This window comes from Bos indicus, chromosome 10, assembly GCF_029378745.1.
Source record: "Bos indicus isolate NIAB-ARS_2022 breed Sahiwal x Tharparkar chromosome 10, NIAB-ARS_B.indTharparkar_mat_pri_1.0, whole genome shotgun sequence".
Classification (NCBI taxonomy): Eukaryota; Metazoa; Chordata; class Mammalia; order Artiodactyla; family Bovidae; genus Bos; species Bos indicus.
This window is the reverse complement of record NC_091769.1, coordinates 33,975,489-34,003,420: the sequence shown is the minus strand read 5'-3', so window position 1 is coordinate 34,003,420 and position 27,932 is coordinate 33,975,489. Positions and strand designations below refer to the sequence as shown.

At 37.1% G+C, this 27,932-nt stretch overlaps 1 protein-coding gene across 1 annotated transcript in view; it reads right to left on the bottom strand.

Annotated features, from left to right (window-relative positions):
• The window catches only part of FAM98B (family with sequence similarity 98 member B), a 33,305-nt gene extending 6,587 nt beyond the window's left edge, over positions 1-26,718 (bottom strand). The window contains exons 1-6 of the mRNA XM_019968490.2: positions 26,577-26,718; positions 19,233-19,378; positions 17,989-18,123; positions 11,952-12,130; positions 8,540-8,620; positions 6,810-6,926 (exon numbers count right to left, since the gene is read on the bottom strand). Of these exons, the coding sequence (XP_019824049.2) occupies positions 6,810-6,926; positions 8,540-8,620; positions 11,952-12,130; positions 17,989-18,123; positions 19,233-19,378; positions 26,577-26,647 (729 nt within the window). The 5' untranslated portion in view covers positions 26,648-26,718. The remainder of the gene's footprint in view (positions 1-6,809; positions 6,927-8,539; positions 8,621-11,951; positions 12,131-17,988; positions 18,124-19,232; positions 19,379-26,576) is intronic.
• Positions 26,719-27,932: the final 1,214 nt, after the last annotated feature.

The following is a 27,932-nucleotide window of genomic DNA, read 5'->3' as shown; positions in this document are numbered from 1 at the left end:
CATTGGAGAAGGAAATGGCAACCCACTCCAGTGTTCTTGCCTGGAGAATCCCAGGGATGAAGGAGCCTGGTGGGCTGCCGTCTATGGGGTCGCACAGAGTTGGACACGACTGAAGTGACTTAGCAAGTGTAATGAAAATAAAAATTAACAAATGACAAATAAAAGTGCTTGCACAGCAAAGGAAATCATCAACAAAACTAAAAGAAAACCCACACAATAGGAGAAAATATTTGCAAACAATGTGAACAAGTGATTAATCTCCAAAATATACAAACAGCTCATGTAGCTCAACGTGAAAAAAAAAATGGCCAGAAGATCTAAAGAGACATTTCTTTAAAGATGACATAAAAATGGCTAAAAAGCACATGAAAAGATGATCAACATCACTAACTACTAGACAAATGCAAATCAAAACTACAATGAGCTATCACCTCACGCTGGGAGAATGGCCATCATCAGAAAGTCTACAAACAATAAATGCTGAAGAGGGTGTGGAAAAAAGGGAACCCTCTTCAATGTTGGTGGGAATATAAATTAATATAACATTACTATGGGTAGTATTCTGGTCTAGAGAATTCCATGGACTATACAGGCCATGGGGTAGCAAAAAGTCAGACATGAGTGAGTGACTTTCACTTTCTTTACAGAGAACAGTATGGCGATTCCTTAAAAAAAACTAAAAGTAGAGCTACCACATGATCCCGCAATCCCACTTCAGGGCATATGTCTGGAAAACTGTAATTCAAAAGGACACATGCACCCCAATGTTCACTGCAACACTATTTGCAATAGCCAGGACATGGAAGCAACCTAAATGTACATTAACAAAGGAATGGATAAAGAAGGTATGGTGTATATATACAATGGACTATTACCCAGCCATATAAAAGAACAAACTAGTATCATTTGCAGCAACATGGATGGACCTAAAGATTATCATACTAAGTGAGGTTAAGTCAGACAGAGAAAGACAAATATCATATGATACTGCTTATACGCGAAATCTAAAAAAATCATACAAATGAACCTATTTACAAAACAGAAATAGAGTCACAGATGTAGAAAACAAACTTAGGGTTATTAAGGATGAAGGGAGGGAGGAATACATTGGAAGACTGGGACTGACATATACATACTACTGTACATAAAACAGACAACTAGTAAGAACCTACATATAACACAGGGAACTCTCTCCAGTACTCTATAATGATCTACATGGGAATAGAATCTAAAGAAGACTGGATGTAGGCATATGTATAATGGTCTTACTTTGCTGTACAACAGAAACACAACATTGTAAATCAACTGTACTCCAATTTAAAAAAGTAAAAATTTTTAAAGAGTTCATTTTTTTAAAGTTTTAAACCTGAAAAACTTAACTATGTTATAAAGACTACAATTTCTGCACATCAAAAGACATAACAACTGGGGAAAATATTTTCAACAAATAAAGCAACTAGCTAACTTCCTTAATATATAAAAAGCTCAATCAGAAGGAAAACCGGAAGGCCTCAGGGGAAAAAAATATAAGACACAAATAGAAATTTCAAAAAAATAGGAAATTTAAATGACTAATAACCTTATGAAAAAAAGTTCAACTTTACTAACAAGACAAATAAACGAAAACAATTTAGTAATTTTTAACCATCAAGTTAGCCATAAAATTGACAATATTCTAAATATTAAAGGGGCTAAAGTTAGAGCAAAATGGCATTGACCTTATTTGTACGAGTTTAAATTCATACAAAATTTCTAAAAAACATCTGGCCATGTGAATCAAGAGCATTAAGAGTCATAACCTTTGACACAGTGAATTTCCATTTAGGAATCCACAGGTTTCACATCTGCAGACACAAAAGGCTGATTGTGCAGTTATGTGGGGAAACATGAATGAAACTTGACAGCATTATGCTAAGAAGTCAGACATAAAAGCCACACATTGTATAATTCCTTATATATATGACATACACAGAACAGGCAAATCCAAAGAGAGACAAACTAGATTATAGTAAAGGAAGGTTTCTTTGGAAGGACTGATGCTAAAGCTGAAACTCCAGTACTTTGGCCACCTCGTACGAAGAGCTGACTCACTGGAAAAGACTCTGATGCTGCGAGGGATTGGGGGCAGGAGGAGAAGGGGACGACAGAGGATGAGATGGCTGGATGGCATCACTGACTTGATGGACGTGAGTCTGAGTGAACTCCAGGAGTTGGTGATGGACAGGGCAGCCTGGCGTGCTGAGATCCATGGGGTCGCAAAGAGTCGGACACAACTGAGCAACTGAACTGAACTGAAAGGAAGGTGAGGGTACTGTGAATGACCACTGAAAGGAATATTTCTGTTGGGGTTGAGGGAAATGTTCTAGAATCAGATCATGGTTACATAATTCAGAGAGTATACTAAAACCCACTAAATTATATACTTTAAGATGGTGAATTATATCTCAATTAAAAATTAATATAAAAAGGATATTGAAATAGAACTTTTAGAGATATGGGACAATGATCATACTATATTCAGTAAAAAAAAAAAAATCAAACTATAAAATTATACTTTTATTTCAATACTAGCAACATAGAGAAATCAGATTAACCATACAAATAAATGTGCATAATCTTCTTGAAGGGCAACTCTATACAGGGTGTATGAAGAGCATTTTTAAAATGCATATTCTTTGATCAAGAAATTCCATTTGTAGGAATATATCATGTACATGAACAAAAATGTAGTTGTCAAGGACTTCATTACAGGCTCTAAGAAGACAAAATTAACGGAAACCTCAAAATCAATAGAGTATATCCATATGATAAAATGTGGAAAGATTTTAAATGCTATAGAACAACTGTTGATCAATCATTCAACAATATCAGACACATGAAATAGGGAGAATAATATAAAGATACATTAAATTTAACAATTTTAACATTAACATTAAATTTTAACAAAGAAAACTCAGGGTATAAATGCGTATGTACAACTGAAAAGGATGACATGAAAGGTCAAAATTTGATCATAATCTAAGAAAAAAACATTTAAAAAATCTTCCAGAATAAAGAAAAATGAAAACATAATCTCCTTGTCCTAAAACATGATGAAAAACACCAAGATAAAAATATCAAGGTACTTCCTAAAAGTATTTTCTCAAAGTCTCTAAGTTTAAGGCTAGTCAAGAGTATACATTATCGTAAGTCTGTGCCACTCTGAATGTTCAAAGAGCACGTCAAAACTCATTTGTTTTGGATTCTTCTATAAGCTTAAGGACAACACTGAAAATATCCTCCAATTTAGTATGTTAAGATACTTTTAATGCACTACCTTTCACAGTATTCTTTATATTCCTAAATTCCTTTTCTCATTAAAATTCTAGCAGATTAAACTGGATACCCAATATGTATACAACCTCTGTTAAGCTTCCAGGGGTCAGTAAAACTCATACTTTTCATACATCTAAATTCTATTTCCTTTCTTTAAGTCAGCAATCATGTCATCTACTTCTTTGGTAACTCAGACCTCTCGGAGCATCTAGGTTTCTTGCATACAATGGTTACTCCAAACACATGGACACACATGTCTAAAATTTATCCTGGTACACATGCAGAAGAGAAACAGGTTTTAACCTTCTGAGAAGCCAATTAGATATTACAGACAGTGAAATATTCTAAAAATGTTCTACATCTAATCATACAAGGTAATGAGATGCTCATCCAGAACCAGGTACATTGTAATGTGTGCAACATGTGAGGTGCTAAATAAATATTTATTGAAAGAAAATACACATAAGACAGTCCTCAACTCTCCCTTACAGCTATTCTATTACTATGCTAAAAAAAATTTATCCTGTTCTAATCATTCTTTAATTTTTTTTTGTATCTGTCTGCTAGGCGTTTGGAAGGAAACTATGTATATATATAAGGGAGTATTTCTAGGTAAATGAGTCAGATTACACATACTAAATTATTAAAAAAAAATACACATATACTACAATAAAGAGACTAGAAAGAGGGATACAGGTAAGAAGAGAACCAACATCTCAGAAAATGAGATCAGGAGCCAAAAATAGGGGTTAACTCAGTCTATTTGTGGAATAATCTATTCTTCCAACCATTGGTGCCATGCTGCCACTCCTCCCCTGGCCAAATGAGAATAATGTACAGAAAATACGAGGCTTCCCTTCTTTAAAAAAATGAGCAGTCACACTTCTACAAGTGAGCATTAGAATTCCAGTTCACAGTAGCCAAATCCAAAACCTGACATCAACAATCCTGATCAATGACTAGTTCCCAAACAGTTTTTCAGTGTCTCTCTTAAATATGGACAACGAAAGACCATAATCCATTTGAAGAAAGCCTCCATAAGACCAAGACCAAGAAAAACAAATCAAAAATTGCCCTGAAAGAGACAGGAAATAATGAAGGGGAAAAAACAAAACAAAAAACCTTTTATAAAAAATTGTCTTCATCCCCATTTAAGAAGATAGCACAGTCATAAAAATAAAACAAGAAAAAAAAAAAAAAAACACAGGAAAGGAAAACTCAAGCAGAAAAAAAAATTCCCAGAAAGGAAAAAATGGCAGAAACAAAAATTTAATGACAAGCACAAAATAAAATTGAGGAAAATTCCAAGAAAGTGAATCAAAAAGGAAAAGAGAAAATGAGAAAAAAAATAAAGCAACTTATGAGGATCTACTCAGAAAGTCTAATATCGGAATAAGCGTTTCAGAAAGAGAAAATATAAAAGAAATATAAAAGTTGAGTTTATAAATTGAAAGGCCCACCTAATGTTTAGCACAATGAGTTTAAAAAGACCCTGACTGACATATGCTGTGAAATTTCAGAACTCTAAGAATAGAGAAGAGAGTCTAAAAGCTCTCAGAGAAAAATAAAAGCTCATCCAAAAGAATGGAGAACGGCATCGGTTTCTCAACTGCAGCACTACATGCTAGAGAACAATGAAGTAACGCCTTCAATATTCTTAGGGAAAATGCTTTCCACCTAGAATTTTATATTTACCTAAACTATCAATCAAATGTGGCAGCAGAATAAACATAGTTTCATAATGTAAGGATTCATAAAAATCACTGCTATGTGTCCTTTGTTAGGAAGTTATTTGTGCATTTACTGTAGCAGGTTGAGGGAAAAAACAATGAAAGAGAAGACCATGGGATCTAGGAAATAGTGGAGTAGCCAAGGATAGGCATGCAAGTGGCCCAAATTGCAATAGGAGGATACGAGCCATTAGGATGAAAGAATACAGAAAAAAAGGACTCATCAGAATACCTGATTTTTAAAAACAAAAAAAAAAGGAAAGGAAGAAAAAAGCAGCAGCAGCATATGGTAAAGAAATACAATGCAGGAAAAAAATAAAATCCATTAAAAGGAAGATAAAACATCTGGTAAATAGAATGGCTCCCCAGAGATGTCTCCATCCTCCCTGAAACCTGTGAATATGCTGCCTTGCAGATACAAATGCAAGTTAAGTTAGGATCTTGAGATCAATTATCTGGGTGAGCCCAGTGTAATCACAAGGATCTCGATAAGCGAGACACAGGAGAAGGCGTATGACAATGGAAGCAGAAAGAGAAAGACTGAAGATCCCACACTATTAATTTTGAAGATGGAGAATCAGGTCCAGAGCTCAGGTACACAGGTGGTATCTGGAAAGTAGGAAATGCAAGGAAATAGATTCTGCCCTGCAGTGTCTGGGAGGACTTGCAACCCTGCCAATACCTTCATTTTAGGACTTCTGATGTCGAGATCTGTAAGAGAATACATGTGTATTGTTTAAAGCACTAAATTTGTGGTAGTTTGTTACAGCAACCACAGGAAACCAATACAGGGCACCACATGGAGAAAGACCACCTAAGAGCACAGATGACAAGTGAGGGACCCCTTGCTAACAGCAGAACCCAGACATGCAAGACAACCATCTTAGATGTTTCAACCCACCCCAGCCCAGGTACCCACTGAATGAAGCTGCGTAAGTGACCTCAGCTGATACAATACGGGGCAGAAGAACCACACACTTACCCAAAGAATATAATAATAGTATCAAAATAACAGGCACAGATTTACCCTATCACTTGAAACAACTGTAAAACTGGACAATCCACATGAACCAGTGGTTTTCAGACACTGGATATCCAGAAGCATAGGACAATGATCCCTCTAACAGGAGAAGCAAATGTTTTCCTCTATTTGTCCCAGCTTACTGTCTGGAGTGATTCCAGACTGTAATGCAGGGTGGGGTGGATGATCCCAGATAAAGCCTGGGTACAGATTAAAGGCATAAAAACGGAATGATGGACGATAGCTCTCCAGAAAACTATCTGAAGAGATTCACACTTGGGAATGCTCCCACCCCGCAACCCTTTTCAATTGGCACACAGTTCACAGCCTTAAGACACCTTTAAGATTTGTTCAGACATCAGTGCTGCCTAATTGACCAGTTGCTCATTATACCTATCTCACTACCACATATGATGCCTTCTTTTATGTATCAGTTCAATTCAATTCAGTGGCTCAGTCGTGTCCAATTCTTTGCAATCCCACGGACTACAGCACACCAGACTTCCTCGTATCCTTGCATAAATCATAACAACTGAGTTTTAAATAAATGTGAAAGATACGGTCAGAAATTAACATATCTATGAACAGAGACCAGGATTATTTAAGACCAGCAGTTGGTCTAGGCAGGAGCTTCAGATAGAGCAATAAAGTGCAAATGCGGCATCATTACATAACAGACGAGAGAGGCTGAAGAGCTGTCACAGAGTACCACCTACAGGACACGAGTGGGAAAACAGCCTAACCTTTGCTCTATCAGACCATCCAAAGGACTGCACTGTTACATCTAATCGCTTCATCAACATCCGCCGGCGGCACTCATATTCACATGAAAGAGCATCGTTGATTCTTTCCAGTTTTTCCTAAAGAAATTGGAAACAAAAATCATAACCTTTAGACTCATTATGCACAGAAAAGAATTTTGAAAATTGTGGTCAATGTTTCCTACTAATTCAAAAAGATGGTACTTGATGGTCATTTTGATCCCATAAGACCTAACAGTAAATTGTTTAAATAATAAAGATATTTGATAGAACATTCATGATATTCAACAGATATCAAACATGCAAATTAAACTCAACAGCTGTTAGTTTACCTGATCTTCAATCAAATATATTAATTTAAGTGAAAGGTCTATTTGCAAAGTAGTCTGGACCAGTAAGGATAGAAAATAATAACTTCCCATCTTATTGACACTGAGCTACTATACTTTTCAAATTACCACTATGTTAACATATTGGGCACTGTAAATACTTTTGGTCAATTTTCTTTTAATTAATAACCTGAATGAAGAAACATTAGGACCTACTGTTCTAGAATATCAATCCATTTTAATTCTCCAGTATAAAAAATCTACAAGATGGCACTAAGATCATGGCATCCAACTCCATCACTTCACGGCAAATAGATGGAGAAACAGTGGCTGACTTTATTTTTGGGGGCTCCAAAATCACTCTAGATGGTGACTGCAGCCATGAAATTAAAAGTCGCTTACTCCTTGGAAGGAAAGTTATGAACAACCTGGACTGCATATTAAAAAGCAGAGACATTACTTTGCCAACAAAGGTCCATCTAGTCAAAGCTATGGTTTTTCCAGTAGTTATGTATGGATGTGAGAGTTGGACTATAAAGAAAGCTGAGTGCCAAGAATTGATGCTTTTGAACTGTGGTGTTGGAGAAGACTCTTGAGAGTCCCTTGGACTGCAAGGAGATCCAACCAGTTTATCCTAAGGGAGATCAGTCCTGGATGTTCACTGGAAGGACTAATGTTGAAGCTGAAACTCCAATACTTTGGCCACCTCATGCGAAGAGCTGACTCATTTGAAGAGACCCTGATGCTGGGAAAGATTGAGGGCAGCAGGAGAAGGGGACGACAGAGGATGAGAATGGTTGGATGGCATCACTGACTCGATGGACATGAGCCTGGGTAGGCTCTAGGAGTTGGTGATGGACAGGGAGGCCTGGTGTGCTGCAGTCCATGGGGGTCACAAAGAGTCCGACACGACTGAGTGACGGAACTGAACTGACAAGACAGCAAGAGATACAGATGTAAAGAACAGACTTTTGGACTATATGGGAAAGGGAGGGCAAGATGATTTGAGAGAAAAGCATTGAAACATGTGTATTACCATATGTAAAACAGATGACCAATGCCGGTTCGATGCAGGAAGCAGGGCACTCAAAGCCGGTGTTCTGGGACAACCCAGAGGGATGGAGGGGGGAGTGAAGTGGGGAGGGGGTTCAGGATGGAGAACACATGTGCACCTGTGGCTGATTCATGTCGATGTAGCGCAAAAGCCACCACAATATTGTAATTAGCCTCCAATGAAAATAAATGAATTTTTTTTAAAGCAAAAACATATATATAAAATTTTTTTAAAAAGCATGTAAAAATCTAGATGTCCATTCATAAAATTAAGCTAATATTAATATAGCTAATTACATAAAACTAATGAAAAAGGGGGGGATGCCTTACCGCCTGTTCCAGATTTAAATCAATTTTCAGCAGTGGTTTTCCCACATGATTTTTCTGGACTTTTGAGAGAATATCTTTCACCTAAAATTAAACATAGAAGATTGTGAAAATGTATATCCCCAATTTAAAACAATCTTATTCATGCTTAAAATGTTGTGAATGCCAGAGAATTAATAAAATGTTAACAAGAAATCATTAAAACATACCTTCACATACTAAGGGCTTCCCTTGTGGCTCAGAGGATAAAGTGTCTGCCTGCAATGCAGGAGACCCGGGTTCAATCCCTGGGTTGGGAAGATCCCCTGGAGGAGGAAATGGCAACCCACTCCAGTATTCTTGCCTGGAGAATCCCATGGACAGAGGAGCCTGGCGGGCTACAGTCCACAGAGTCGCAAAGAGTTGGACACGACTGAGCAACTTCACTTCACATACTAAGAAAGATTTTCAGTACAATGCAAAGTATCTTCCTCAAGGAAGCAAGTTACATTAATCCAAGCCATAGCACACCTTTTCCAGAGTAAAAAATAACGTACATGGACAACTGAAGTAACTACCAAAAGACTTTATTATGAGAATCTAAGTTTCGTGTGAAATAAATTCACATTCTTAGGACAGCACACTCTTACATCCTGACAAAAAATAAATAAAACCTTTGCTGAGTAGGTTGCATGTGTTAGTCACTCAGTTATGTCCGACTCTCTCCAACCCCATGGCCTACAGCCCACCAGGCTCCTCTGTCCATGGGATTCTCCAGGCAAGAATACTGGAGTGGGCTGCTGTTCTCTTCTCCAGGGGATCTTCCTGACCCATGGATCGAACCCAGATCTCCTGCACTGCAGGCAGATACTTCACCATCTGAGCCACCACGGAAGCCCTGAGTATGTTGGTTTTACTCAATTAAATATTTTGTACACATTCCATTGTTCACCAAGACAATGAAAGAGTAAGCCCTCAATTAGTCACCATACAGCACATTTCATCACTTTTGCAAAGCCACTGATTTGAATTGAAACATTTTTATTTTTGGTGAACAACATTTAGACATTTGTTTTTGCTTTAGCAATATCAGAAGTCTTTCAAACAGGATGAAATATATACAGTTGCTTAGTTTATAATATAATAGAGAAAATAGGAACAGGTCACATTTGAGGAGTATGAAGCTAAATGTTGGGGGATCTCTTTTCAAAAAGAATTAAAAATTATGAACAAAAAATTAGCTTGGAAATTGGTGGTGGTAATGCAAAGTGGCTGTTAAGTGCTGGGTACATGGCTTCTTTTGAGAATGATGGAAATGGTCTAAAATTAGATTTTGATGATGATGTACTCTATAAATAAAATCCACTGAATTGTACACCTTAAATAGGCATACTTTATGGCACTTCAATTGTATCTTTTGGATCAGTATGTGGATGCACTGGAAGATTAGGAAAAGTCTAGAAATCTGTCTCAATCTGAAACAGCCCCAGGTATTAGGTAACCCCAGATAATTCTTAATCCAGAGAGACAAATTCTGAAGAGCAATTTATGAACTACAGAACAATATTCTTGAGCTGGGATTCATAGACTTATTTTTTGGTTTGCTAGTTCTAAAAACAAAACAAAACTTTTTAATACTGTGTTTTTATCTTAATGATACTAAAATTCTCTTACATTCATTAAGACGAATCTTGTTTTCAGCTCATAAATTATCAGTACAAAAGAGTACTTTATTCAAGAATATAGTTTAAAACAGCAAGTCTAAAAACAGAGTTTTAGTATCTATTCTTGAGGGTGAAAATTTTCTTTTCCTTGAAAAATTAATCCTGTATTATTCTCCTAGAGGACTCCTATGAAACCTAGAAATTAGGCTAGAATTTGGTCTGCAGGGGCAGTATTCTAATTTATGCCTTGACTGGGAATGAGGATAGTTTTATAATTGAAAAAAAAAAATTCAAAAGCTAGAGATATCATTTTGTTGTTGTTAATTACTTGTTAGTTAATTGGTTGTTCTTAGTTGTTCTTAATTACTCCATCAAGGTACTCATTCATTTATTAACTATACAACAAACATTTCCTAAACACTTATCCATCAGATATTGCAGATTTCTTTGCTCACTGCCAAAGACAATCACATTGAAATTTTATTAACAGCATCCATTAAAAAGAAATTTAGTTTGCCTTTAAAGAAAAACTCTACTTCTTTCATTATACTGTAATTCAACCTTGGTTAGAAACCAGACCCTTAACTTTGCAAAGAGATTTCTATCAGGGCAAACAGCAAACTTTCAGAAAGCCTAGCACTTCCTCATTAAGATCTGATTCCTGAATACTGCTGCTGCTAAGTTGCTTCAGTCATCTCCGACTCCGCAGACAGCAAACTACCAGGCTCCCCCATCCCTGGGATTCTCCAGGCAAGAATACTGGAGTGGGTTGCCATTTCCTTCTCCAATGCAGAAAAGTGAAAAGTGAAAGTGAAGTCACTCAGTCGTGTCTGACTCTTGGAGAACCCATGGACTGCAGCCCACCAGGGTCCTCCATCCACGGGATTTTCCAGGCAAGAGTACTGGAGTAGGGTGCCACTGCCTTCTCCCTCATGAATACTAGTAATAGGCAAATAAAGTCATACTATTTCGAAAAGCATACTATCTCGTTTTATGTGAAAAATTTAGCTTTACACAAAGATAATTGTCTCTCTAATTAGAATGTATATCTTGTACTTAAAGGAAATACAGTTGATTCTTGAACAACATGGGTTTGAATTATGCTGGTCTGCCTCTACATGAATTTTTTTCACTAAATACAATTACAGTACCATCCGATCTATAGGTGGTTGAATTTACAAATACCAACTGAAGATACAGAGGCCATCTGTGAAGTTGTATGTTAATTACTGACTCCACAGAGGATCAGCACCCCTAACCCACACAGTATTCAAGGGTCAACTGTATTTCCATCCTTAATACATGTACTGGAGCTTTCCTGGTGGCTTAGAGGTAAATAATTTCCCTGTCAATGCAAGAGACACAGGTTTGATCCCTGATCCACAAAGATCCCACACACCATGGAACAACTAAGCCCACGCAACGCAACTATTGAGCCCATGCACCCCAGAGCCCATGCTCCACAACAAGAGGCCACCACAATGAGAAGCCTGTGTACCACAATAAGGCTGCATGCCACAACTAGGGAATAACCCCCGCTCTCCAAGACCAAAGAAAAGCCTGCGCAGCAATGAAGACCCAGCACAGCCAAAAATAAATAAATAAAATTTAATACATTTGCTGTTGTTGTTCAGTCGGCAAGCCATGTCTGACTCTTTGCAACCCCATGGACTGCAGCATGCCAGCGTCCCTGTCCCTCACCATCTCCCAGAGTTTACATGTTAGCATTTAATTGAATTTGGGGAAAATAAAAAATAAAACAAATACAATACCTTTGATTCCACTTGGTTTAGCATAAGCGGAATGTCAGAAGTTGTTGACTTGGGAATCCCAAGGGTATCGCAGATAGCTTGAACTTCCTGATAAATTTCACTATTTTTATCTAATTGAGAATTTTTACACTTCTTGTTCTGTAGTATCTGTAAAGCTTGAAGCTCTGTACTTAAAAATACTACAATAAAAAAAGGGAAAAACAAATAATGTTAAAATGCACAAGAATGCTTTAAAAATCCCACTTGTGGGTACACATGCAAAGGAGCTGAAGTGAGGATCTCAAAGAGGTCTTCACTACCACACTCACTGCTGCACTGTTCATAATAGCCAAGATATGGAAACAGCCTAAGTGTCCTTCAACAGCTGAATGGATGAAGACAATGTGGAATGTGTATACAAAGGAATATTACCCAGCTTTAAAAAGAAAGGAACCCAGTCATTTGTGACAACATGGATGAACCTGGAAAATGCAAAGTGAGACAAGCCAGATGCAGAAAGACAAATACTAATGATTCCATCTTTATGGGGAATCTAAAACTCCTAACACAGAAAGTAGAATGGTGGTCACCAATCTAGGGAAGAAACAGGATATTTGTTAAATACAAATTTCTGAACAACGGGCAATCCATTTTACTGAAGTTTCAAAATCAGAGGGATCTTGGCACAGTCCTCATAAGCAAAGTTTGACACATATTAGTTACATAAGATGAGTAAGTCCTACAGATCTACTTTACAGCATAATAATACTGTATTATATTCAGTTAACAGTTTCATTGTAACAGTTTAGTTAACAATACTGTGTTGTATACTTAAAGATTTGCCAAGACAGTAAATCCTACATTGAGTATTCTTATCACAAAGAAATAATAAAGAGGGCAGAAGGAAATTTAAAAAATAGTGCCTACTCACAGAATCTAAAGTCTAGTATGAGGGCCCCATCAGTAAAAGAACATTAAAATCTTCAAGCATGTATAAAGCTGAAAAATTACTCTCTCTCTGATACGCAGAGCTCAAGCCAAGGGAGAATGTATAGCTTTAAGTGATCTATAAGCAGATAGACCAATCTGTAAAACTGCCTTTAGGATAGACCACTCCAGACTGTTCACAAGTCCTTTCAGTCACCATTTCATCTTTTCAACAGTCATCTTTCTAAAAATTACTCAAAAATCTTAGATGGAAAAAATAAAACAAAATGCTAACAGACTCTCACATACTGAGAAGTAAAAAGAAATGGCCAGAGAGCAGCATGTGGAGGTGGGGGTGTAACAGGTAAAGGCACAAACCTCCAGTTAGAAAAGAAATAAGCCTCAGGGATGTAATATAAAATATAAAGCATACAGTCAATAATATTGTAATAACTTTTTATGGAAAACAGATGGTTACTAGACTTACCACAGTGACCATTTCACAACATATGCAAAGGTCAAATCACTATGTGGTACACCTGAAACTAACATAATATTTATATGAACTATATTTCAATTAAAAAAAAAAACCACATCATTTTGGAAAGCAAAAAATTAAATCATTAGTCTTTTTTAAATTAACTTTCAGAACAGTAAAGGCAGATATTGGGGGTTCATTTGTTTTCATTTCAGTTAAATTTATACACACACAATTTAATACAATAGTTTCAACTTCAGTTGAGCAGGAAAAGATACCTGAGAAACTGTTTAAAAGTACAAGTACAAGGATTCCACCCTTAGAGATTCTGAACCAGAACATCTGAAGTACAATTTGGGAATCTGTGGTTTTAGACCCAAGGTGATTCTCATGGACAGGACTGAGAGCCACTAATTTAAGGTTTTTCCATGTAATCTACACATAATAGTCTAAGGAATCCACAAAAAGTTAAGACCAATGCATATCAAACTTTGCTTATGACGACTATGCCAAGGTCCCTCTGATTTTAAAACTTCATTAAAACAGATCACCGTTCTTCAAAAATTTATATTTTGGAACCACAGATGAAGTCTGTCTTTGTTCTACAGAAACATGTTGTACATAAGAGTACAAACAAGAGTTTAGTCTAGTATTTAAAGTGCTAATCCACGCAGATGGACAATAATACTGTGATAACTCTTCTTCCCATACAGATTCTCAGACTCCCCACCCCAAAGCAATCACCAATGTTAGTTTCTGGGTATCTTTTTAGGCATATATGTATATTTAGTATATGTTTCTACCATCTATACACTTTTATTTCTATTACAGAAACAAGAGTATACATCTTCTGTGTATTTCTTTACCAATATATTCTAGAGATCATTCCATATTTACACATTTTATCTACTCTCATTCTAAAGGCTCTATTATGGTATCAGGGTGGCATGACACCACCCTTATGGCAGAAAGTGAAAAAGAACTAAAGGGCCTCCTGATGAAAGTGAAAGAGGAAAGTGCAAAAGTTGGCTTAAAGCTCAACATTCAGAAAACTAAGATTATGGCATCTGCTCCCATCACTTCATGGGAAATAGATGGGGAAACAGTGGCAGACTTTATTTTGGGGGGCTCCAAAATCACTCTAGATGGTGACTGCACCCGTGAAATAAAAAAAGACACTTACTCCTTGGAAGGAAAGTAATGACCAACCTCCTCCTCCTCCTCCTCCTAAGTTGCTTCAGTCATGTCCGATTCTGTGCGACCCCATAGACGGCAGCCCACCAGGCTCTGCTGTCCCTGGGATTCTCCAGACAAGAACACTGGAGTGGGTTGCCATTTCCTTCTCCAGTGCATGAAAGTGAAAAGTGAAAGTGAAGTCGCTCAGTCGTGTCCGACTCTTAGCGACCCCATGGACTGCAGCCTACCAGGCTCCTCCGTCCATGGGATTTTCCAGGCAAGAGCACTGGAGTGGGGTGCCATTGAGTATATTAAAAAGCAGAGACATTACTTTGCCAACAAAGGTCCATCTAGTCAAGGCTATGGTTTATCCAATAGTCATGTATGGATGTGAAAGTTGGACAGTAAAGAAAACTGAGCGCCACAGAATCGATGCTTTTGAACTGTGGTGTTGGAGAAGACTCTTGAGAGTCCCTTGGACTGCAAGGAGATCCAACCAGTCCATCCTAAAGGAAATCAGTCCTGGGTGTTCATTGGAAGGACTGATGGTAAAGCTGAAACTCCAATACTTTGGCCACGTGATGCGAAGAGCTGACTCATTTGAAAAGACCCTGATGCTGGGAAAGACTGAAGGCGGGAGGAGAAGGGGATGACAGAGGATGAGTTGGTTGGATGGCATCACTGACTCGATAGACATGAGTTTGAGTAAACTCTGGGAGTTGGTGACAGACAGGGAAGCCTGGTGTACTGCAGTCCATGGAGTTGCAGAGTCGAACACGACTGAGCTACTGAACTGAACTGATCATGGTATCACTCGAAGATGTACTATTTCTATTTAACAACTATAAACAATGCCATAATGAACATTCTTTTCATATATCTTGGTACACTCAGTATGAACTAGTAGTCTCTGAACTGCCAATTTAAAAAACAGGTGAATTTTACCTGTGTTACTGAAAATTTGCCTTTCCAAAAGATGGTCCCAATTATTCTCCCAACACACTTCAATACCTGTAAGTAGCATATGAGAATGCTTACTTACGACTTTTTTTTCCTGGTATTTGCTAGCCTAGTAAGTGAAAAATGTTTTCTTTTTTTTGCAACTCTAACTTTGTGCATCTTTAAATGTTTAGAAGCAATTTTTTAAAAACTTTTTTCTATAGGATGCCATTTCATGCCTTATGTACTTTACATATTTTCCCAGTGAATTTTTATCTTTATAAAAGCTCTTCACATAGTAAGGAATTTCGCCCTTTTAGTGGTACACACAATGCCAACAATTCTAAGAACATGCCACTTATTAAAGCAGTATGTTTTAAAGGTATTAAAACTAAAAGGTGAAATAGATGCTGGTAAGATTGCTAAAAGGTTATAATCTTTCTGGAACAAAATATGGCTATATAATTTTTTTTTAATGTTCATAACCTTTGTCTAAGTAAAAGCAACCAAAAATATGAACAAAGTAATTAAAATATAAAAATCCAAAAACCTCTAAATTTGAAATCTATTAAATAAAAATGTCCATAGTATAGAAAGCTATGTAGCCAACATAAATTATTTCTTCAAAAAATACTAAGTGATTGGAAAATAGATACGTTAAATGAAAAAGAGGAAGAGCAAGAATTACACATGTAACAAATCTCAATCTTAAACGTGTGTACAAAGGAAAAAGAAGGAAATGGAAATACACTGAAAAGTTATTCATGACTCTCTCTGGGGAGTGAAACAATAATTTTTTTTTTTACATATTTATCTACTTTGTAAGATTCCTATGATGAGAATGTAACTTTCCAACAAGTAACATGAAATTTACTATTCTGTTTCTAAGTATACAGTGGCATTAAGTACATTCACATAGCTGTATAACCATCACCACCATCCATCTCCAGAACTTTCTCATTTTCCTTAACTGAAACTCTGTACTAATTTACACTAATTCTCCCTACACTAATTCTCCATTTCACCCTACCTCTCAAGCATGTATTTTTATAAATCAGAAAAAAAAAAAAACTATACCAACCTCTCTTATAGTTCCTCTATACTTTACTTGGATCAGAAACTTACAGTACTATTATTGCTGAGCTTCTTAGAAGCAAAGGCAAAAAGGGAAACATGATTTACATATTTCTCATTGACTATTATAAAGAGTATGCAAGTTCCTCACGGCCAGTGCTTCTTAGCTTCCTTTTGTCCCAGTACACTTATGGGTTATTGTGCCCTCCCATTAATAATGGTTCATTAAATCAGTGACTCAGACTGAATGGGAGGAAGACAAGGAAAGAGTGTTAAGAAATGGGGGCACATAATCAGAGAAGGCGATGGCACTCCACTCCAGTATTCTTGCCTGGAAAATCCCATGGACGGAGGAGCCTGGTAGGCTGCAGTCCATGGGGTCGCTAAGAGTCGGACACGACTGAGCGACTTCACTTTCACTTTTCACTTTCATGCATTGGAGAAGGAAATGGCAACACACTCCAGTGTTTTTGTCTGGAGAATCCCAGGGACGGGGGAGCCTGGTGGGCTGCCGTCTATGGGGTTGCACAGAGTCGGACATGACTGAAGCAACTTAGCAGCAGCAGCAATTTTTATTCTCCCCAACGCACAAGATAATTCAACTGTCGAGATTTTGATCATCACCACTAAATATATAAACATGATTTCTGCTCTAATGAAACTAACATCTTAACACTAGAGCATAAAGGAATAGATCATGTGCATCTTTTTATAAATGGTACAACCTAAAATAATAGAAATCTTCAATAATAGAAGATGTTAGAAAAATTCTTTCAAGAGAATCACTGTTAGTAGAACTTTCAAAATAGCATGAAATTAAACTAACTAAATTTCAAAAAAATCTAAGGGACTCAATATAAACAAATGCATCTGTTATTTGTAGTAATTGTTTAGATATAGGTAATCTGTACTCCAAATTCATCCCTGATGAAAAACAGGCCACATGCACTAGAATTCAAGTGGCACAAGGGCACAATTTTCTTTTAAACTGATATATCCCTAACGCTTAGAGCAGTTTCTAATACAATAAAAAGTGATCAATAAATTTTCTGAACTATCACTAAGTGCCTATCATCTAATAATTTGCTTAGCAGCCTAATTTCTGAGAGTTTTAACATTAAACAGGACTTTGGAGATCACCACTTTAGCCAACTAGTCATATATGTCAAGGGATGAATTAGGTGAAGGAAAAACTGCTAAAGTACGAGTCATAAACACAGGGTAATCTATACTGGCCAAATAAATTTTAAGTGTTATGGAAATCTTAGAGAGTACATCAGTAGAATTTACCCTACATTTATACAAATATCTGAGTCAGTTTCACATTTTAAGCCAAATATTAAAACCTTTCTAATACACAAAATGTCTATGCTTCATTAATTATAGTTCATAAATCTTGACTGGAAAATAACACAAACCAGATCAAACACAGGCATTTAAACTGTTCAAAGAAATATAACTTACACAGTAGTTTCAAACAATCATCCTTCTTTTTTAAGCGGTCTTTAATATCTCCAGATATGAGTACAGAATATGGACATGCCATTTCTTTTAAAAAGCCACTTATTTCAAGCTGGAAGCTTTCTAGATCATCTCTCCCTTTAAAAAAGAAGAGGCATAAAACATTTACTAAATATTTACCATATAATCTGATACTATCAAATCTACTAGTTGATTTTAATTTTATATCAATTCTAAATTTTCACTTCAACATTAAATCCTTAAATGTGTGACCAAAAATAACATTAGTTAAGCTTAGTTTAAAGTAATCAAAACATATTTCTACACATAGAAAGTGACACTTAAATTCAAGAACATAAGTATCTAATCATGAAATTATAAATCTTTTTATATTTAAATCTCTGATAAGTATCTTCCAAAGGGCTTTCCATAAAAGCAGATAAAATGGAAATATTTTATGTAGTAACCGAAATATTATAGCATTATTATGGCTATAATTATTAATTGGCTTCAGAGCAAATGATTCATTTCTATTGTATTTCTATGGATTCAGATAATAAATGCAATCATCTAATTAAACCTCAGCACTTGTCCTTCTTTCATAATCGAATTACGTGGGAACTTATGTCATAAGCTCTGAATGCAGCTTATTTTACTTTACTTCAGGTGAATTCTATTAGATTTGGCAAGGAAAAAAAAAATAATTTGAAAAGTAAGAATAGCATCAGAAGGGAATGCTACTTTTATCTTCTAGCAAATGCCCAACACATTTTTATTTTCTATCAAAGACCCACAAGAATTCCAGCTACCAATAGTAATGAATTAAACAAAACTTGTAAACTAGCAGAGGAATTTTTTATAAATGTATGCCTATGTGAATCCATGTCCTGAGTTATAGGTTTGGTAATATAACTTAAATTAGGGATTACATATACTTTACGTGGAAAAAAAAAAATCTTAATTCCAAAAAAGAAGTATTCAAAAGCTAAACTTTATAATAACCAAATTCAATACTAAGTTCAAGACAGCAGATAAACAATAATTATTTATAATTTTGTATAAATTTAAGAAATAATTTTGGGTTAATCAATATGAAATTAAACTGAAAGATATTTAAATCACATACTGAAGTTCTTTGTATTAATGACTTTTCTGTGTACAGTGAGCACATTATAGATAAAACTGTAAATCATAACCTATCATATAATTTTACTAGTAAACAGAAAAACAAAACTAAATGGCAATACCAGCTGAAGTGATACTTTCTTCCAAGTTGCACAGTGATTTTATTTGAGAGCTTAACCAAACACAGAGCTCTGAAAATTCAGGTGAAGACAGTCCACTCTCTGCTGCCTTTGTAAGCGCTTGCTCTTCTAACAGTGGTCCCTTATACCTAAAACAGAAAATATAAAAGATTAAAACAATAAGCAAAACCCTAATACATGTAATACTTTTTAATCAAAGTCTGTTGCCTGTCTTTGTGAATAAAATATTCTTGGAACACAGACAATAAATGTATCCATGTATCTGACTGTTTCCCTGTATTTGTGACAGAGAAAGCATGGCCAGCAAAACCTAAAAGTTTTACTATCTGGTTTGTTATAAAAATAGTTTGCTTGTTTCTGCTCTACATAATTAACATTTGATTTTTTTGTTTTAAAGTTTTTTAGTAAAATTATCAACCTATTTTAAGATAAATATTACATATAACAAAGTCAAACAGAGTAATAACTATATTAGTTACAGGAATAAGAAAAAAGTAACCATTAAAGGAGAACGGATGCAAATTTTAAATTTAAAAACTTAAAGCCAAAGAGGACGTATGAGATTATTTTACTCTTAACCATTTTTTATAAGTTTATACTTTTAAACATTGCTACAAAGTGTATTTGAATAGAACCTTAAATTTTCAAAGCACTTTTACATATTATCTTCATTGAGTTTGATATCAGTTTTCTTTTATTGTTCTTAGTGTACCTGAGCTTTTTTTCCCATGTTACAAACTTTTTAAGTTTTAGCACATTTGCTGGGTTTTAACCCACTGCAGTTATTTCTCATTTGATAATCAAATTGTCCTATCTCTGATTAGTGGGAGCCCGTTCATGTTAGTCAATGAGTTCTCTGACTAGTTCCCAGAATTCTTTGAATATTTTTCTTGATTTCTATGATAATATGTTCTTGCCTTTTACCTGCAACCAGCCATTTCTCCAAGAAGCCCTGATTCTCTTCAATGGTATTTACTTAGAGTACATAATCTGGAAGTAAAGGTTAGTCACAGCAACTGTACCTTTTTAAGAGAAATTACATCAGGAGTTCACACTGCTATTTTCAATTCAGATTTAGAATTACAGGGTTTTTACTTATTTTGCTTTACATTTTAATCTATTTTTCTCTTACAATGAAAATTCTGGTTTCTTATGACATTTATAGAATCTTAGTATAGCAATTCACTCCAGCATTGTTGCCTGAAAAATGCTACGGACAAAGGAGCTGGTGGACTACAGTTCATGAGGGTTGCAAAGAGTCGGACACAACTCAGTGACTAAACAACAACAAATGTAAAAATAAATATAAATTACATAGTTTCAGAATAGAAAAAAACAGCATTATTACTAATAAAATTACTGAAAACAATTTATATTTTTATTTCTAGAATCCATTCCAGTTCAGTTCAGTCGCTCAGTCGTGTCTTACTCTTTGCGACCCCATGAACCAGAGCACTCCAGGCCTCCTTGTCCATCACCAACTCCCGGAGTTTACCCAAACTCATGTCCATCGAGTCAGTGATGCCACCCAACCATCTCATCCTCTCTCGTCCCCTTCTCCTCCTGCCCTCCATCTTTCCCAGCATCAGGGTCTTTTCAAATGAGTCAGCTCTTCGCATCAGGTGGCCAAAGTATTGGAGTTTCAGCTTCACCATCAGTCCTTCCAATGAACACCCAGGACTGATCTCCTTTAGGATGGACTGGTTGGATCTCCTTGCAGTCCAAGGGACTCTCCAGAGTCTTCTCCAACACCACAGAATTCTTCAGTGTATAGAAAAACAATTTCTTTCCATGTGATTAAATCCTACACAATATATTGACAGATTTTTTTCCATTTTGCTTTTTTTAAAAGAGATTTGTCTTATGTTTTGATTTCATCCTAGGTTTGCTTTATCATTATGTAAAATGTTTATATGGCTTCAATGTCGAAAACTACACATGGTGTGTTCAGACAAATCCTGCTTGTAAACTTAATGCTCTTCCCTCTGCTCTGTTTCCTCCCTTCCTCACAGGAAATCACATGTATTAATTTGGGGTGTCAAACCATGTTTTAAAATATGTATATATATACACACACACACACACTGAGTGCTTAGTCACTCAGTTGCATCTGACTCTTTGCTACCCCATGGGCTGTAGCCCACCAGGCTCTTCTGTCCATGGGATTTCCAGACAAGAATACTGAAGAAGGTGACCATTTCCTTCTCCAGGGGATTTTCCTGACTCAGGGATCAAACCCACATCTCCTGCAGCTCCTGCACTGGCAGGTGGATTCTTTACCACTGTGCCACCTGGGAGTCCATACATGCATGCACCCACACAAATATGTATTTGTTTAGATATAAGGCAGCCTACTATCTGCTTGATTCCTTTTTTTAACATATATACATGCACACATATATCTATATATATATTAGAAATCAGAGATACTCTTCAATCATATTTATGGTTGTATAGTACTCCACTGTCTGGATGTACCATATTTTATTTGCTATCCCCCCACTGAAGGATAGTTTGTTTTTTTGTAGTGCTCTGCTATTATCAAAAATTAGGCAAAGAAAAAAAAATCGGGCAAATTTTTGTCACTGTGTATCTGGGATAGATTCCTAGAGGTGCAATTGTTGGATCAAAGGGTAAATGGGTATGTAACTTTGCTGGATACTATAAAGTTTTCCTATACAAAGATTATACAATTAAAATACAAGAATATCCATTACCCATAACTCACCCAAGTTGCCAAACATTTGGATAGTTGACCATATGGTTATCTCAATATAGTTTTAATTTACATTTCTCTTATGGCAAGACTGTACTCTTTTCATACGTTTAAAGGCCATTTGCATTTCTTTTTCTCTGAATTCTCTGGTCATATCTTAGGAAGGGTTTTTTCAAGTCCCCATTTTGCAGATAAGAAATTAGGGCTTAATGAAGTTAGGATACCTGCCTTATGCAGCAGGCCAGAAGAATATTACAATCATCCACTCCTTACAGTAATGCTTTTAGTTAATGTTATCTTAATTCTGGCTTCCCAGGTGGCTCTAGTAGTAAAGAACCTGCCTGCCAAGGAAGCAGAACAAGAGACGTGGGTTCACTCCCTGGGTTGGAAAGATCCTCTGGAGAAGGAAATGGCAACTCACTTCAATATTCTTGCCTGTAGGATCCCCATGGACAGAGGAGCCTGGCGGGCTACAATCCGTGGGATCACAAAGTCAGACACAACTGAGCAACTAACACTATACTACAGAAGGTAATATCAGAAGATAAGTGATGACATTGTTTTAAAACCAGATTTGACCCAAAATGCTCCATGTGAACTCGAACTTCTGTCCACACTAATAGGGAAACAAAGTGAATCACCTGGCCAGGCAGTGCAGTCGGCTAGCACTAGACCACCTCTCTGTTCCTCTAACCAAGACGGGTTCCCCTGGTGTTACCTTTCTACCATGACTTACAGAGCCTCTCATTCAGATTTCATAGTAAACATCTTGTTTCTCCCTACTTGCTTTCATTTCTGCAATAAAGCAACAATCATGAGCTCTCAAAAAAAATTAACTAATTATTGGTGATGTTACTTTTACTGAAATGCCAATTGTAAAATTCAACAAAAATTTACTAAATCACCCAAAATACTAAATCTTGAATACACAATCCTTAATGCCTCAGCTCATTAAAACAGGCAAAAGTAAAAAAGAAAAATAAATGCATTTAACATGAATAGTTAATAACTATCATACTCATAATAGCAACTAACATTTATAAACTAATCTTAGGCCAGTGCTACATGCTGTATGTATATTAACACATTTAATTATAATAATATCCTATAAGAGACGTATTATCATGCCCAGTTTGTTCTATCAATTGTTCAATTAGGAAAGTACCACTCTAATTCCAAACACTGGAGACAACTCCCCTATGCCTAGACTCCGCCAGGGCCATACACAGTGGAACCATAGTTGCTGATCTGACACTACTTAAAGCTGGGTGAACCAAATTCAGTCCAATAGGGCCACTGGCAGATCTTCAAAAGGACAGAGTCAAGGTCTAAATTACTTTTTTTTCTATTTTCATAAGCCAACATATAAAATACGAGACCCCTTTTTCCCCTCGTCATTTACTCACCCTCCTGGCTTGTCTCTGATTCAGCTCTCCACTTCTTCCTATTTTCCAAACTCTTCTGCTATGTTCCATCCATAAAGAACAACTCTCCTATTCTGTCAATGTCTTCTCAGAAAGATTTATAACCACTACTCCGAGCTTTGGGTATTTCTCTCGTAAGTGCCCAAACGTCAAACAGTGGGGTTTTTGTGCTCCTTGCTTCCCAATACAGCATCCATATCACTCACTGCTCCCTATCATCTTTTTTTAAATTGAAAAGTTGTTTTACAATGTTGTGTTAGTTTTAGACGTACAACAAAGTGATTCAGCTATATGTACAAACATATCTTTCTATTCAGATTCTTTTCCCATATAGATTTTTATAAAATATTGAGTATAGTTCCCTGTGCCATACAGTAGGTCCCTGTTTAGTTTATAGATATAATTCCTAATTTATCCCTACCCCCAACATCTTTCCCCTTTGGCAACCATACGTTTGTTTTCTATATCCTGTGGGTCTGTTTTGTATGTAAGTTCATTTTTGTATCACTTATATGATTGCACATATAAGCAATACTGTATGATATTTATCATTGACTGGCTTATTTCACTTAATTTCTAGGTTCATCCATGTTGTGTAAATGGCATTATTTCACTCTTTTATATACAGAGTATATATACAGAGAGAATATACAGAGTAATATTCCACTGTATAAATACACCACATCTTTATCCCTTTCCTCTGTCAATGTACATTTAGGTTGCTTCCCTATCGTGGCTATCATAAATAGTGCTGCAATGAACACTGCAATTCACATATCTTTTCAAATTATGGTTTTCTCCAGATGTGTGCCCAGGAGTGGGAATGCAGGATCATATGGAAGTTCTATTTTTTAAGGAACCTCCATACTGTTCTCCATAATGGCTTTAACAATTTACATTTCCACCAACAGTGTATGAGGGTTCCCTTTTCTCCACATCCTCCCCAGCATTTATTACTTGTAGACTTTTTGAAGATGGCCATTCTGACCAGTGTGAGGTGACACTTCATTGTAGCTTTTACATTTCTCCAATAATTAACAACATTGAGCATTTTTTCACGTACTTTTTGGTCATGTGTATGTCTTCTCTGGAGAAATGTCTACTTAGATCTTCTGCCTGTTTTCTGATTGACTCCATTTTCTCATATCTCCTGCTCTCTCCACTGGGCTCAGGCCCATCAGACGTGCCACACTCTTCTCTCACGGTTTTCATTGATCAATCTCTTGGACACTCGTCAACATTCCCTGTGCTCAGTTTCCTCTCCATTCCTATTGTTTTTCAGTGATACTGAGTTTCTTCAAAATCCATATGTATATCCTTTCCAATACCCTGAGTTCTCAGCCTCTTTTCCAACCTTTGCCACTGCACATAATCACTTGGAACTAAATCACATCCAAAATCACTAATCTGAACAAGTCACTCCCTGACCACAGCCTACTTATTCTACCTTCCAACTTGCTCTTTTGACCACACTTGATACCATCTCTACTTCTGTTTCTATGGTTCCTCTGTATTCTCTGTATTTACTAGCTCCTGGCTGTCTTCACTTTCTTCCTTGTCCAACTGAGATTCCAAAGTGTATCATTTTATTTTATTGCTCAATAAATACTTATCAGTGAATCATCAATATCATCATCTCCTTCAGCTCTAGTATCTAATCCAATTAATCACTAAGACCAGTAATGTGTACAGGCGTGCAGACTCTTTGAGACCCCATGGATTGTAGCCTGTCTGGCTCCTCTGTCCATGAAACTTTCCAGGCAAGAATACTGGAATGCGTTGCCATTTCCTACTTTTTCCTGACCCAGGGATCAAACCTGTGTTTCCAGCATTCAGGCAGATTCTTTACCACGGTGCCACCTGGGGAGCCCAAGACCAGTAATGTACTTCTTTCTATATCTACTGCCACTAAGTAACCATCACTTCTTGACTAGACTACTAAAAATTCTCCAATCTATTCTCTACCATGCTGACAGAACTTTTTAAACTAGACATCTAAACACTCCCCTTTTTAAGTTTATTAATCATGTTGCACTTCTGTTATGACAAAGAACAAAATCCACAACATGGCCTAAAAGGTGCTGCAAGCCCTGTTCCTCATCTAAATCTCATCAATCCAGTCTTCAACACTGGTCCTTGCTCTCTGCCCTCCAGCAGTATCAGCCTACTTCAAGTTCCCTTTTTTGACTCTCAACTGCCTGGCCCTATGCCTACCTCTGTGCACTCTGTGCTTTGAACCTTTCTTCATTCATTCACCCATCCATTCAACCACTATTTATTGAACCAGACCTGACTGTAAGATGGTCTGAGGAACAAAACAGGTAAAGCACCTGTTCTCCTGGAGCTGATTTTTGTGTATTAGCGGGTGGAGAGGGTGGATGTTCAAGAGACAATAACAAATGTGCAGGAAAAGATAATCTGGAATAGGGATAAAGGCTGTGAAGAAAAACAGGATTATGGCCGAGGAAGAATCTATCTTGCATGCATTTATTCCCATGCCTTTAAGTATTAACATCATTCCAGGAGCTTTCACAGCACTCACCACTCTGAATTGCAAACACCAGTAGACTATACACTCCACGACTAGTTAAGCTACTAGGAGTTTCAGAAAACTCTTTTTCCTTGGCCCAGCACGTAAAATACACATTAGTGACTACAGGTTAACATCAAATTAATTAATATGTTGTTAATGAATGGAAGAAACGGTTGGATGGATGGATTCACACTGAATTAAAACTCCTTCTCTGGTCAAGGAAGCAGGAGTGATTTGCCCCGGGGCCCTAATTAAGCCACTTGTTGTACGAGGCAGGAGACAACAGCTGCACTCTAGACTTCCAGAGCCTCTCAAAAATACCCCCCGCGGGGCAGCGACACTTTCTCCCACAGGGATGCTGCCAGCCAGGCCCCTCCGCGCCTTCGCCGTGGGTCCCCGTTGCTGAGTTTCGAAACAAGGAGTTCGGGAAAGGGGGCCACGCGCCCTAGCTTTTCAGGCCTGCTCCACCCCCCAAACGGATTTCTCTCCCGCCTCCCTCTTAACTCCGTCGGCGCCGGAGGCAGTGAGGCAGGGAAGGAGGCCTGCACAAAGCCTCAGGAGCCCATCGGGAGGCCCACATAGGGGAGACTGCGGCGTCCACGGGGAGAGACAGCTTACGTTTTCCAGGGAAAGGCGATCCCAGGACTACTCACCCCAGCGCCTCTAGTGTGTCCAGCACGTCCCCCTCCATCGTAGGTTCGGGACCCGGATCCGGCCCTCTCATGGTCCTTCGGCCCGAGGCTGTTCCACACTCTAAGGAGCCCGCCGGAAACCGGTGCCGCGGTCCCAAGGTTCCGGCCGGATCTCAACCTGAACTGCCTAGGAAGGGTATACAAACGTTCCTGACCTGCAGACAGTTGGCTGTTCTGCCTAAAACGACTTTATATACACATACTATAATAGCTTTTTAAAATGATATCAACAACAAATAGTAGTAATAAAAAGGCTTGAGTTGTGTCTTATCAAACATCGTTATTCTACCCAAGTTGTTTTTGACGGATCAGATTCCTGCCCTCTTTTTATAAAAAATTCTGAAATAAAATATTACCTTGAGCTAAAATTGTACGGAATATCATGTGCCTACACAAATAATTTTTAACTCAAATACACAATAAAGCTCCAACTTAAAGAAGAAATAAAGACAAGGAGATATATGACAAAATGTTGTTTCATTATGTAACATAGATCAAAGAAATGATCAGATACTTGCATCTATCTGTAGAATCCTCTTCAACACATGCAGACTATGTGTCGCACAGCTGAAAAAATATAGGTGAGTGTGAGACTTCCCTGGTGGTCCAGTGACTAAGACTCCCTGCCCTTAATGCAGGGAGCCCGGCTTCAATCCCTGGTCAGGGAACTAGAGCCCATAGGTCACAATTAAAAAACAAACAGTATTCCCTCTGTATACTATTTATGGAGAATTCAGTGTCTATCTAAAGGATACAAAAATATTTTAAGGCTCATAAGAGAGAGTCAGCATAGAGCATAAAATCATTAACAGCTGTATCTCCCAAATAAATATCCAAATAAACACACAACAATTTATCCTTTTAAAGGACTATCCCAAGCCTTACAGAATGGTATAACATCCTTGGCCCTAGTCCACTGAAGTCAGTTATGTTCTCACCTACCTAATCATTGTTACTAATAAAGAGCTTGCCAATAAATTTGTAAAACCCAGAGAGAAGTTTACCCATAATAATGACTCTTCCTCTGTGACAACCTGAAGGGGTGGGATGGGGTGGAAGGTGGAAGGAAGGCTCAATAGGGAGGGGAATATATGTGTACCTATGGTTGATCCATGTTGATGTATGGCAGAAACCAACACAGTATTATAATTACCCTTCAATTAAAAATAAATTATAAAAAATAATGACTCCTCTACCATATACCCAGGTTTAAGTATAAAATTATTTGCAGGTTAGTGGTTAAGAATCTGCCTTCCAATGCAGGGGAAGCAGTTTGATCCCTGGTCAGGAACTAAGATCCCACATGCCACCCAGTAA